The following is a 14,800-nucleotide window of genomic DNA, read 5'->3' on the forward strand; positions in this document are numbered from 1 at the left end:
AAAGTTTCGAAGTTTAACATTGTAAAGTCTTAAAACACGCCTTCTCACTTTTATATGTACTTTAAGTTATATACTTTCACCCAACTATATTTGATTAAATTATATTAATTAAACTTTAGAATGAATACTTTAAGTAATAATATAATAGTCGTTTTATCGTTTAAGGCATTTAAAGATATTATGTTTAAAATATTTCAAAAATATATAAATATGAACTGCGCGAAACAATGTCTGTAAAAAATATCAAGATCAATTAACTGACGAATATTACATATATTTTCTATTTGTTTATTATTTTCACACACACAGTAGCAAGTATCGTCTAAAATGTATAATCGATATCCATGCCTCATTGTTTAAAAATCTTTCATATAACACGCACGTCAAAAATGGAAGAATCTACACTAAAAGCGGCTAAAATAGAAATAGACGAATCATTGATGCTGAGCACTTTCAGTATGCAGCGCATAGGCTTATCTTTCGATAAGCCTAAAACCACTTCAGCTTACTTTCGCCAAAAACTAATGTTCGTCGCGTCCGTCTGTAGTATCTGTTGTCACGTTTTCAGTGAATTCATTAACATAGTCCTCACGTTCGCCAGCTCACCTCGTGTCGAAGATGTCGTTCCGCTCTTTCATACCTTTGGTTACGGCGCATTGAGTAAGATTTTTTATAAACTATTATATACTTTTTAACTGTTATTATATCTATTGCTACTATCATTTTTATACAAACACAAACGATTAGGTAACATGATTTGTTTTTATATCAACTTTACACTTGATTTCGTGTTTCTTTGCCGTCGTCGCCACCATTAACTTTAAAATATCCGCTTCAAGAAACTTCCCACGGTACACGTTTTTCTAAACGAGCCTAGACTTGTGAACTGCAACATACGCTATAATTGAACTTACCTATGTAAGTAGCTGACAACGCGAGTGATGTATCAATAAACAAGCCCTATTTTTTAAGCAAATCATGAATTATGGAAAGCTTCATATTTTAGGAATGTAAAAAAATATATTTTAATGATTAAAATTATTATAGGTATCGCAAAAGTATTCGTTTTGTGGTATAAAAATACAGTATTTGGAGAACTAATAGAGAAACTAGCTGGAATATGGCCCATGCCTCCTCTTGATGACGATGCTTTACAAAATAAAGAAAAAAGCCTTATGGCCTTGCGTGTCAGTCATCGATGTAAGATATTTAATTATTTTTTCTGTTTAGTAATGTTATTTTATACTGTATTTATATATTTTAATTACTCTTAATCTTTTTGTGCACCACAGGGTACTTTAGCGTTAATATTATGGGTGTGTGGTTTTACAACATCACACCAATTATAATTTATTTCTACCGCGTCTGGCAAGGTCAGGATACACAGATCGGGTTTGTGTGGGTGTCCTGGTATCCCTTCGACAAACATCAACCCATAGCTCATATCGCTGTCTACCTGTTTGAAATATACGCTGGTAAGCTTAAACAATTACGACTATATATTTAAAAGTCAAAGGGCTTGAATAATATTGTAAATTGTAAAATATTACATGCTTGGTTACAATTAAATGTCATACCTATATTAATATAACCGGAAGGATATAAATTTAGATTGAATAACATTATGTTATTATATGTATTTATATTTTTTATTGCACCACCTGCCCATCTCTTTCAGTATAAAATTTTAACCCTAAGGTTGTCTGGAAGAAATCGCTAGTAACCGATGAAGCCACCTTATTGTATAAACGTATATTTTGTGATTTCTTATGTATTTCTATTTTATGTGTTTTGTAAATAATAAAAGAGTATCTATCTGTTTACCTGTAGTATTTACGAAATAAAACAAAGAGCTCGATACATAACGCTTACTGCCTAGACACGAACAAATGTCAAACGCGCTTTTTAAATAATAAGATTTCAAATAAATAAATTAAAATATTTATTTTCTAGTACCCTGATAACAACTTATCATTCTTGAAAAAGATATAATCGAAGTAAAGCTAACTGTGAAATTATTAGTAAAATCGGACCGATTTTTTATAATACTTGATTTAAAAGTCTAGCTCAATCGAATAATATCTGATGATTTATTTCTAAATAATTATAATAATCACGCGAGAGTAATGCATTAAACATTAATAATAATTTTGATTGTTCGGTCATCAGGCACAAGAATAACATCTAAGCATTTATCATCTCGTCCTGAAATCAAAACAAACATCGATTCACTTTACTTAGTTGCACCACTTTCGATGATAGACAATTTATAATTATTTATAAGAAAGTTATTTAGATAAAGATAGCAACCATAAAACATGATATATGATTTAAAAATTACAATATTTAATAAAGCAAGATGAAGATTTTTAATTCATGCATTTGCATGTTTTAATGAATTCGATTTTTAACATTAACCTCTTTTTTTCTTTTCTTCGTTAAAGTATAATTTTATTTTACTTTTAATACTCTTTAAGCCTATGTTCAGCGTAATGGAAATTTAATATTTAAAGCTTATATAAATACCAATAAAATATATTCTTATTCATGTAAAAATAAAATATACCTGAGTATTTTTTATACGTACTTCAAAGCCGTGGAAACAATTCTTTTACAGCAATCATTCCTGCGGTTAAAAACAAAAGTATTACTTATAATTACTATTATTATTAGGAGTCACTTGTGTCTGGATTATGGTATCGTCTGACTTACTATTTTCTGGAATGGCGAGTCACATTGCTCTTCTACTGCGTATATTGCAAAGCCGTTTAGAATCAGTGGGATCATTGAAAAAAACTGATGAAGAACACTATGAAGAAATACAATCTAATATAAGGCTGCATCAAAGATTAATAAGGTAAGACAAGCAAATGATAGCAATATATTGAATCGAATGTAACATCGATCTTTCAGAGATAGTAAAATAATTACCTACTTTTACCGCATCACATATTAACGCTGTATAGCAGGTGCTTAGTAAAACACTGATTTATCTCTTTCTTTTATGATTGATTTTACATTTGAAAGAAGAAAACACAGCATTCTTCAACTTAACATTTTTACGTAAAGCCGATTATGAATTCGACAATTCCGAACTAGTTTACTTAGTTACTAGTTTCAAAACATATTTTTTATTTTTACACATATATAATGTTTATGTTTGATTGCATATCTTAGTATGATAACAATCTTTTTATAATAATTCTTTTACAGTTCAGGCTATTATGCTCTGGAACGACCTTCCTTTATATATTCGGGAGGCCAGATCCAGATATTTTTAAAAAAACTTGTAAAAGATCACTTTTTGTCTCAAATGCCTTATCACCATTAATTTCTTTTATTTTTATTATTTTTAATTTTTTTTTTGTTTTTCTTCTTATGTTTGAGGACTTATCGTTTTTATTCCTTCTTATTGTTTGTAGTGTGTATTGATAATATAAATTATTTATTATATGTTTTATATTTGCATTTAATTATTAGTTTGTTTAATCATAAATTAATGTTATCTTATTTATTGCTGGAGCACCACCTACCTCATATCCTATGAGTTATCACTTACTCCGTTGGTTGCCTGGAAAAAATCGCTATGTATGTATAAGGTCGCCAAAATTGTATACTACTGTTATTTATGTTTTGTATTTTTTTTTATCTCTTGTGGTGTACAATAAAGTATAAAGTAAAGCAAAGTAAAGTATCGTAGCGTAATGATTGATGTATTTAAAATTGAAATAAATTGTATTTAGAAATGAATCAGTCGTGTATTAAATTATTTTTTTGCAGTTATTGCAACAATTTGGAGGAAGCGTTCTCCCTTTGTAATCTTATTAATATTGTGATGAGTTCCATTAACATCTGCTGTGTTGTTTTCGTCATTGTGGTTTGTATTTATTTACTTTAAGCCTACTTTATTCCTTCTGATTCGTATAATTCGTAGCTATAGTAGATTGTATAGTATAAATATAATAAAGAGGCTCGGTATAAAGAATACATAGCTACTCATTTTCGACAAATACAATACTTTAACAACTCCACGATACAAACTTTGTATCGTCGTTTAATTAGAAATGTAAGACCATGTAAATATTAAAAAAGGCCACTAGACACCAGTATCAACACACAAGCCATATCAATATAAAGACTTACTTTCCTTATGTCTTCTTCGTTATAATTATTATCTTTATATATTTGATTTATACGAAAAACAAATCATCTAACAAGTAAAAAATAACGCACAAATGCGAATGTAACTTGTATAAAAAAAGGTTTTGTACTCCAATCTACTGGTGGTAGAGCTTTGTGCAAGGTCGTCTGGGTAGGTACCACCCACTCATCAGATATTCTACCGCAAAACAGCAGTACTTGGTATTGTTGTGTTCCGGTTTGAAGGGAGAGTGAGCCAGTGTAATTACAGGCACAAGGGACATAACATCTTAGTTCCCAAGGTTGGTGGCGCATTGGTGATGTAAGCGATGGTTAACATTTCTTACAATGCCAATGTCTAAGGGCGTTTGGTGACCACTTACCATCAGGTGGCCCATATGCTCGTCCTCCTTCCTATTCTATAAAAAAAATTGATGGATAATAAGGGACGAAAAATATTATATTTAATTAGTATTTTAAAACATTATCTCTTAACATTATCTATTATATCTTTTCTATTGCTGAAACTTTAAATCTGTCGAGAAAAATATTATTTCATAATAATAATAATTAGTAACATATACTATTAATATATAATTTTATTTTATTTATTATCAAAAAACAACGAGAGAGCGAAGCGCCGTTTTCCGTTTTTTTATCAAATCGTATTTTTAAAACAGCTAATTAATATTTTGCTCAGTTACTAGAACCGTTAATGGCGATAAGCAATAAACTTTTTCTGGGATCGGCATTAATACAAGTCGGATCTTTATGCTGGTATGCGGACGACATTTTTCATGCGGTTTGTAACATGATATGTAAATGTATTTAGTCATTATAATTGTTAAAATTTGCTCATAATTGTAATAATTGACACTTTTACAAATATTGACATTCTCTATTCATTTTCAGAATGAAAATATTGCTGCAGCTGTATACAATAGCGGCTGGTATAAATTGAACCCGCGTTGTCGACGTGCCTTAGCGTTTCTAATCCTTAGGTACGAGTATATTGTTTTGTTACAGTATCAGAGTTTATAAAAATGAATATTTGTGTGTTTATTCTCCATACGTTCCTAAGACATTGATCCGATTGTGATGGGTGAGTTGTTCTGAGTCCGTGAAATTTCAAGGCCAAGAAACTAGATTTTTTTATATGTATGTTATGTATGTTTGCCCTTCATTGTGAACATTTTATACAGTCCTTCATTGTAGCCAATAAAGTATACGTTTTAATATTCCTTACAGATCTCAAAAACCGATTGCATTTACTGCAATGAAATTTACAAAAATATCGCTTGTCACGTACTCTGCGGTAAGTTTTAAATATTAAATAATGAGAAAATAAATAATTAAACTTATTAATACATAATTTCTTATGTTTCAGATTTTAACGAGATCCTATTCATATTTTGCACTTTTGTACACAATGTACAACGAAAATTAGAACATCGTAGGAAATTTATGCAATAGTAAATAACCCATTTCGATTAAGGTATCAACAACAGCAAACAGAAAATAACATGCATTAAAATTAAAAAAAACAATGTGTTTCTATTTCTGCCCTTATTATATAATTAAAACGAAATGTACTAAATAATAATTACGATCAGGACAAAACATTTAAGTTTCTCTCGAGCTAACCAAGTTTTGAGATGAGATGTATTTTGTGCAACGTTAAAGATAACAGTAATAAAATGTTTGTTACGTGTCCTCATTCCCACTTTCCTCATTTTTTCCAAAAATGTTAATAATATAAATTAATCAAAAGTTTTGAAATAAGAAAGTACGAAACGAAACTAAATTTTGTTGTTTTTTTTTTATATAAACTTTGTGTAAATCAGGTGACAATAAAATAATTTGGTACCATCTAGTTGTTCTGATACTGAAACTGTTTTTTTTTTGTACATTTACTTTAAACTGAAAAAAGGGACTTACATTTAACTTATATAAATATATTATATTAAGAATAGGGCTGTCTGCAAGCTCGTCTGAGTAGGTACCACCCTCTTATCAATTATGCTACCGCCAAACAGTAGTACTTTTGTTGTGTTTTAGGCTATCTTAGTTCCCAAGGTTGGTGGTGCATTGGGGATGTAAGGAATGATTAATATTACGTACATCACCAATGTCTATGGGTGGTGATGATTATGAATCGGCCCATTTGCACTTTCGCCTATCTATTCTGTAAAAAGACTCGCTCGATTACTAGGTAGTTTTTTTTTAGTTAGTTATTTTGCTGGTTATAAAACCTAGTAGTTGTCTAGGTGTTATTTGAAGTTCACTACGTTGTAACTGTTGTAACAGTTCATTTAATGTCACATTTTTTATTCTCGGATTGACCACGACTCGAATAAAAAGATATTATGTTCGTGACAAGTCAAAGGTTGTAAGTACTAAATTGAATACACAAAATTCTTTTACGAAAGTTGTGTGTAATGGAAAAAATGGTTTTATTTTTGAACCTAATATAATTTTTTTAAAAATCCTGTTCATATTATTACGTACCTACACGGTTATTTACTACAGCTCAATAGGTGCAAATATACCCTATATTTGCACCTATTACCTAAAGGCACCAATGTAGTCACGTAGACACAGTTTGCCCAAGTACGAAAATCTTAGCATTGTATTTAGATTAGTGTAGATGTATTTTGTATTTATATATAGCCATTTATTTTCTTCTTTTTGTTATGATTATAAAAAAATCCAAAAACACAAAAGTTTAACTGCAGGTGGTTCATGAGCTGCAAGAATTTTATATTAAAATAAAAACACATCTAACACGTAATATCATTTATTTATGATCTTATCTGAACTCTGAATTCGTTGAAAATTATTAAAATAAACTTTATATTATAAACACTCGTATGCGTTACAAACTCCGCCGCCAGGTGCGTGAGCAGAGGCTTTAAGCAGTATTCGTTGACCTAAAGCAGTGTTTCTCAATCCGCATTCTCGGTCCGCATAGTTAAGAGTTTTAGTGTACCATTAACAATTAAATATTTAATTAAAAAATTTTTGGTGAAGAAAATATTACGAACAATGCTATATTCCACATTCATTAAATTAAAGTGATACATTTTTGTATCAAAGTGGAGGCATATATCCAGTATGGATTAACGTGGTCTGAAAATGAAAGTAACACTTCGAAGCTGAGGTGTTATTGCTTTTCCATAATAAGCTTTTTTTGCGATCAACCTCCTTTTTTATTGCTTGAATAAAAGTGTTCCGCGCAATAAAATAATAAAATTTAGTGTTCCCCGACCCCAAAAAGCTTAAGAACCACTGACCTAAGGAACTGAGTTGAAATGATAACTTGCGCTAGTTGCCCTCACTTTCGCAATTTTGGGTCACTGCTTGATGTGTCATTAAACGGTAACGAAAGCTTTTGGTACACAATTATTATGTACTTTCACATTTCTCCTTATTGAACAGTAAGCAGTCAATAGTTATTTTTAATTAGTAACTAAATTATTGTAATTAAAATTTTGAATTATAATTTGTTTCTGCGTCGTATATATTATTTGAGATATCTTTCGAACTGGAATGGATGGAAGCTTTGCGGTAAAATTTACAGCTGTTTTACTTGCGGCTCTTACAAGTTCCTGATACAAGGGCGAGCCAAACGGTGGTTATTTAGTTCATCACAACGTTTCCGCTTGTTTTTTTTTTTTAATTTATAGTAACGATAATAGAAAAAGAGAACGCTTTGAGGACGAAGTTCTATGTTATATAAGAATAGTAATGAAAATAATTAAATTAACTAGAGAGCCGGTTGGCCTGGTTGGTAGATACTTTCACGCCGAAGATTGTAAGTTCGTTTTGGGAATCGAAACACATCCATGCACACACTGGGCCCACCCAGGACAGACATTTGTGTGCATGAACATGTCTGTTTGTCCTGAGTCTGGGTGTAATTATCTATATAAATATGTATTTACAAAATAAAAGTAGTATATGTAGTATATCAGTTGTCCGGTTTCATAGCACAAGCTTTGTACAAGCTTAATTTGGAATCAGATGGCCGTGTGTGAAAAATGTCCTAGGATATATTATTATATTAAATTAAAGTAATAATGTCATCCTGACCAATTTCGACCACGTAGCCATTTTCAATGAAGATTATCCAATGGCTCAGAAGATATTCTAGTACTAAGTATAGATTATATATATATATATATATATATATATATATATATATATTAAATATTGTCAACTTTCAAACTTTGACGAGCTAAGCAGACTTATTTGACTCACAATAACTTTATTGACTCTACTCCGAAATGAACCCAGGACCTATTTTGTAAACTATTTTATAAGTATATTAAGAATTATAGTCATTAAGCTCAACACGGTAGTTACAAAATTGTTTTTTTCAAATATTTTTATGATGATATTAGTGTGGAAATTAGGACAGATGATAAGATAATAATGAGAGAATTACTCACCATTATTCAATATACCTACATCTTTACGCCAAATTTCGCGCCAATGCAATGTTTTAGGTCACTAATTAATTATTATCTTCTATATATACACAAACACACACACATATATATATATATATATATATACATACATACGCAAAATACCACTGACGAACTGATTAATTCATCACGAAACTATAGACCCAATTGACTTTAAATTTAACATAGTTACTCCTACCGTGCGGGTAGCTGGTAATTAATAATAATATTAGTTAATAAAAAACTATACATTTACAAAAACAAAAGCGTTTTGTTAATATTTTATTGAATATAAACTTTTATTATTACATTACCAACTTAAGAAAAAAACTACGTTAACTATACTCAGATCGAAATACATTGTTTCAATTAATCTAATGTTATCAACAATCATCAACATTTTTAACAATAGTTCCATTTAACACCTCAAAACTAACAAACCGTGAATGATACTTATAACAATATGAATTAAAAACATTTTATACAAGTTGGTGTTTAACAAAACAAAAACAAATTAAATTTTTAATGTTATTGGCTTAGTTTTATATCAAATCTCGTTTGTGCTTTTACTTTCATAAGTTTATATTAAATTAAAACAAAAACTTAACAAGGTATCTTTTTCCTTTTCAATCACGGGTATTTTCAGTAATTATCTTATTTAAAAAAAAAAAACTAAATAGTGTCTAATAATAATAAGTGAAATAAAGCAAAATAACAGAATACATATAGTTTAATTGCTTAAAATATTGATATATATATGTATAACAATTACATCGATCATTTACTCTCACATTCTCACATGGAACTTGCCAGCCTTTGTGACGTATTTAACACCCTTAAAAGGTTTATATTTAGCGCCGTACATGTCCAGCCGGCTCACTCTGAGCCCACTGACCGCCAGCTGAGGTATTGTGAAGTGAACGTTGATGCTTGGATTGGCGCCGGACGTGTCTGCACCAGAAGCCACAGATACCTGATAACATTACAATATTTATCATTATATATACATTATATATATAAAGCATCCAAATCTCTATCTTAAAATATTCTCAATCCGATCGTGTCATATACAAATGAGACTAAAATGATGATGTCCTCCTAACTGATTCCGGCCACAGCAGCCAATCTCATGAGGAATTAGCCAACTACGCAGGACATATTATGGTGCACACGTGTGTAAGCAAACACATGCACTCTCTATTCCCTCACTCTCATAATCTGATGGGAAAACGATCTGATTCGATTGTCCTTTTATTACAACCTAATGCAACTTTGAACTTACTTTACTCTCTGTATGTATACTTTTCACTAAAAATATACAAAATAAAATTAAATAAAAACTACTTACACTTCCTCGTATATTGGGCAGTTTTGGTAGCTCAATACGCCCTATATCCCAGAGCAGAACTTTACTGACAGGATCGTAAGAATATTTACCCTGGTTCGCAGTCAGGGAACAATTAAGAACACATTTCGGCATACAGATTTCTAATGCGACATCTGAAAATTTTATTTTAACTTAGAAAAATTATAAAACAAGTGTTCAAATAATACGAACTGTTTATTAAATAGGCGGTCTAATATTAATTTAATTAAACAAAATTTTAATACTTTATTTACTTATTCATTAAGTAATCTAACAACTTGCATACAAAACTTGTTACATTAAATATTATTTTATTCATAAATAAGCCCAAAATAGGAATACACAGTGCATGTATGTGTTGATATATTTTGTGTATATGTTGGTGCATGTTTTTGTGATAGTGGTATTGTTGTATTTTTATCTTATTGTTTTAAAGTTAATATAATTAAGTTTAGTTAAAGCTAATTGTTAATATAATTAAATTCACACATACTTTCTAATGTTCTTCCCATGGTCTGCTTCGGTCCAACAGTCAGATCTAATCGTCCTTGGTCACCATTATTCCTTAACGTAAGGTTATGTCTAACATAAATAGGAATCGCAACAACGCTCTGTGATCCAATATGGTAAGACATCAGACGGAAGTTACCGTCAGGTGGTATAAAAGATAATATCCTTTCAGACTGAAATAAAAATTATTTTTATGTTAACCCTACCAGAATATAATCTCAATTAACTCATGAAATAATTTTATACTAAATTATATTGATGTTAAATTTCAATAACCTGAAATACATAACAGCAGGGCAAAATTATTGGCGATGTAACGAATTGTTAATATTTTTGAAAACACTAATGTTTATTAGCGGTTGTGACCACTTACCATTTGGTGGCCCATTTACCGATTCGCTTAGTAATGATAAATAATGAAAAAAAAAGTTATAAGGCAAAATGCACATGATTTCACTCTCATCACTAAACAACAGACAAGAATCGTTTAGGTTTTCACATGCTTAATTGGTGTCTATACAATACTCGACTGTCTAAAAAATAATATTTGCGAGAGACAGTGGGCTATTATGTAATCTTCATCATAATCGTCAATGTTAGTCAATATGTAGTGTTGTGTAACAAGTATTTAATATTTTAACTAAAAACATACCTCCCACCGCTTAAATCTAACACATGGATGAAATGAAACGTCATCAAAGAGACGCGGGTTCACAAACGTGAGTGTTAAATCTGGCATACCACTTAGCTTGATGCAGCAATCAATCTGAAAATAATTTTACATTCATTAAATTAAATACAGTTAAATGTAGCAATGCATTATTGTCGCATTTCTTTCATGCTGTCTACTGACTACCCAAAAATATTAATTCTGCTATCACACAAAACCCGCACGCACGCACGCAAAGACACACATATTATCATGCCTAACATCTCTGACATGCCAATATCTTTAAGAGAGGTGACCCAAATTTGGTGCCACTTATGTTCTAACATTTTAATTTATCAATGTTTTTTTAATATGAAACTTCAATTTATTGATATGAAAATCTTATTATAGAAACAAATTCTTAGACTCTGCGGAATTGGAAACTGGGACTATGCAGGATAAGCCTGGACATAGTTTATTATAACTTACATAACCCTGTATTTCAGCTGAAACTGTTGCACCACTTTTGTCAATTATGGCATCTACTTCTTCAATTACATCAAAATATGCTTCATTATTAGCATACTTAACACCTGACCTTCTCCAGGGAACATTTGATAGCTGACCAGAAGGCAGTGTTGATGAAACACTAAAGAAAGAAACAAACATTGTTATACAATAACTTATTCAAAATAAATGCATGTTATTAAACTTAAATGATTAATTAATTACATATTATATTCTAAGCCGAGATGGCCTAGTGGTTAGACGCATGAATCTTAACCGATGATCGTGGGTTCAAACCCGGGCAAGCACCACTGTATTTTCACGTGTAATTTATGTTTATAATTCATCTCATGCTTGACGGTGAAGGAAAACATCGTAAGGAAACCTACATTTGTCTAATTTCATCAAAATTCTGCCACATGTGTATTCTACCAACCCGCATTGGAGCAGCGTGTTGGAATTAGCTCTAAACCTTCTCCTCAAAAGGGAGAGTAGGCTTTATCCCAGCAGTGGGATATTAACAGGCTGTTATTGTTACTATATGTATATTAATTGAACTAGATAAGGCATACTAAATATTGCTCCTAGCTTTCTCCATGAGACAACCTTAGGTGGTGAAAGAAAAATTAAAGATAAACCACTTTATAAAACAATAATAATCACACACAAAAATATATGTACATTTATGTGATCTACTTAATACTACATGACCAATGTATGTATGATATAATTTTAAATACATGATATAAAACCGAAAATAATTTTTTGTACACATTCTTACATATTCTCTACTTAGTGGATACAAGATAGGATAAAAAAATTGTACATATTAATAACATTATAAATAACATATGATCTTAAGCAATGTTTAGATTTCAAGTTTGAGTATGAAAAATAATTTGGTACATACTTTGATTTACCAGTAACAGTGTTAGCAATTGTTCTCAAAATGTTAGGCGGCTTTATTAATTCTTTCAGAATATTACTTTCTGTCGCCAATGGAAAGCCATTGTCCAACATTTCATCAAGAAGCTAAAATAAAAACAAGCAAAATTTCACATTTCATCATACGCAATAACAATACAAACTTAACTAATTTATTTTTATACAAATTGTATAGTTACCTCGTACACAACAACATAATTTTCTTTTATAATAGTCTCCGTGCAATCAGAGAAATAGTCCTGCAATAACATAATTTACATTTAAAAATGGAACTGTTATTTCATTACATTTTTATGATTGTAACATACCTGGAATGTATCTACAACTCTATGCAGAAATTCAATGACAAAAAGAGGGGCAACCTCTTGTTTACTAACTGCTACAAGAGCAACACCTCCTCGCTGTATGGATATCAGGTAATGATGGGGAGCAGCAAGAACAGGTGGTACATCCTATAATGCAAATTAATTTATTCAATATACAATTTCATGAACATCAATAATTAATATTAAAATATGGTTTGCTTACGTTAGGTGAAGCTCTTTGAGCTTCTAAATAATAATCACATACTGATCTTGGAATAACGCTCCGCCAGTGTTTTTCAAGAAATACATCACTGTAAGAAATATTTTAAATAGTAAAAAAAAAACCAAAGTAGACATTAAAATCTTCACAAGTATTTACTTACCCAGAAGGATTTATTATAAACAAACTATGGATCATTTTTCAGGTTTTTCCGTCTTTAATATGTAAAATTTATTTTAATTCTCACATTAAGCCAATAACACTACTAAGCTACTAACTCATTTCATAATAAAGAATAATTTTCTATAATTTCATTAATAAGGAAAAACAAGTGATGTATATATATAAACTTTCTTTTTTTGTTAAATATTATAAATATAATTGTAGTATGTAAACGTCACTCAGGAGCAATACAAATTTGACAACTTGATTGATTGTTGTATTAGACGTTTAACGTTGACGTCCTCAACAATTACAACAGATACATAATAATATAATTTAAATTGCTATAGATTATACACTACTTTTTATATTGAAATTGTAAGGGAAAAATAATTTTTACTTGTATTAAAACAGTGTTGTACAAACACGAAAGTAGGTAGTATAATATATAGTTGGAAGGAGTTATTTACATGTATACAATATCACACAATACTAGCAGAATCCAGCAGACCTGCCTTTGTATATGTTTTATTGGATTAAAATAAACATAGCCAGTTTTTTTTATAAACTAATCTGGCTAGATCATAAACTGTCAAAAAATTACGGCGTGTTAATGGTAGGTGTTAACGGATCTGTACGGGTTGGAAGTTGATATACTGCAGACATTCTGCGTCATGTAGCAACTTGACAATAAAGTAGATCGTATAAAAACATTCTCCAAGAATACTTGTTGGGCTTAACGGTGTCAGTATTTTAATTTCAAATATATACACCATCATCTATCTTTACATAGGTGTATGATAAACCTTAACAAATTTATCTATTTAGTAAACTCGGAGATATTTTTTTCTTCTTTTAAAGTTTAGTGAACTATGAATTATCTATATTAAATAAAAGTATTTATTTACTTCAATTGTTTGCAAGTAAAGCAGCATGATGAACTGATAAAGACATAAAAGTGAAGAGATATACATATATTTTTAAAATATTATAATTTTACTTAAAATAAACCAGATTTAGATCCAGATTTATGTAAATTTGATGCTCATTTGAATATAGTTTTACAAACTTATTTTTCGGCTATTAATATACAATAAACTATCAAAATAAAGCGATGGGTTCAGTAAAATAACAGCCTGTAAATATCTCACAACTGGGCTATTGCCAGTTGCCACCTCCCCTTAAAGAAAAATGCTGCCCAAATTGCACCATGCTGCTCCAATTTGTTTTGATGGATACAAATACTCAAGTGACAAATTTCATTTGACACATGCAGATATCCTCACAATGTTTTCTTCAACCTGTTTGAACTTACTACTTAGTTAAAATCCAGACATCTAACCACTGACCAATTGTGACTATAAGTAATTTTAATTATTTTTGTTAAATAGATTGACAGGCTTTGTTTTTAATATAATGAAACTTTTCTCAAATTTAATAATGTAAATCTAGTTATTTATTTAACTAATTATCACATTTTTAATTGATACTGTAAAAATAAATACTGTTTTATAATATTAAAACTTA

At 30.1% G+C, this 14,800-nt stretch overlaps 2 protein-coding genes across 4 annotated transcripts; one reads left to right on the forward strand and one right to left on the reverse strand.

Moving 5' to 3' along the window:
- The first annotated feature begins 389 nt into the window (after positions 1-389).
- On the forward strand, positions 390-5,631 carry LOC126779194 (odorant receptor 4-like). 3 transcript variants are annotated; one of them, XM_050503110.1, is made up of 9 exons: positions 390-660; positions 1,048-1,200; positions 1,293-1,475; positions 2,674-2,857; positions 3,781-3,877; positions 4,841-4,942; positions 5,053-5,141; positions 5,389-5,455; positions 5,528-5,631. In XM_050503110.1, the coding sequence occupies exons 1-9, from the start codon at positions 390-392 to the stop codon at positions 5,585-5,587; spliced, it is 1,206 nt and encodes a 401-aa protein (XP_050359067.1). In that variant the 3' UTR covers positions 5,588-5,631. The 3 variants fall into 3 exon arrangements, with proteins under 3 accessions (XP_050359067.1, XP_050359076.1, XP_050359084.1); XM_050503127.1 differs by lacking the exon at positions 390-660 and adding an exon at positions 858-918; XM_050503119.1 differs by lacking the exon at positions 4,841-4,942 and having other exon boundaries at positions 456-660.
- A 3,229-nt stretch (positions 5,632-8,860) lies between these two features.
- LOC126779186 (AP-3 complex subunit mu-1) lies at positions 8,861-13,536 on the reverse strand. Its single transcript, XM_050503099.1, has 10 exons — positions 13,275-13,536; positions 13,115-13,202; positions 12,895-13,038; positions 12,766-12,825; positions 12,552-12,673; positions 11,624-11,783; positions 11,138-11,251; positions 10,469-10,658; positions 9,958-10,109; positions 8,861-9,582 (listed from the first exon to the last, which is right to left on the reverse strand). Exons 1-10 carry the CDS (start codon positions 13,307-13,309, stop codon positions 9,397-9,399), a joined length of 1,251 nt encoding a protein of 416 aa, XP_050359056.1. The 5' UTR covers positions 13,310-13,536; the 3' UTR covers positions 8,861-9,396.
- Positions 13,537-14,800: the final 1,264 nt, after the last annotated feature.

This window comes from Nymphalis io, chromosome 2 (genome assembly GCF_905147045.1).
Source record: "Nymphalis io chromosome 2, ilAglIoxx1.1, whole genome shotgun sequence".
NCBI lineage: Eukaryota > Metazoa > Arthropoda > Insecta > Lepidoptera > Nymphalidae > Nymphalis > Nymphalis io.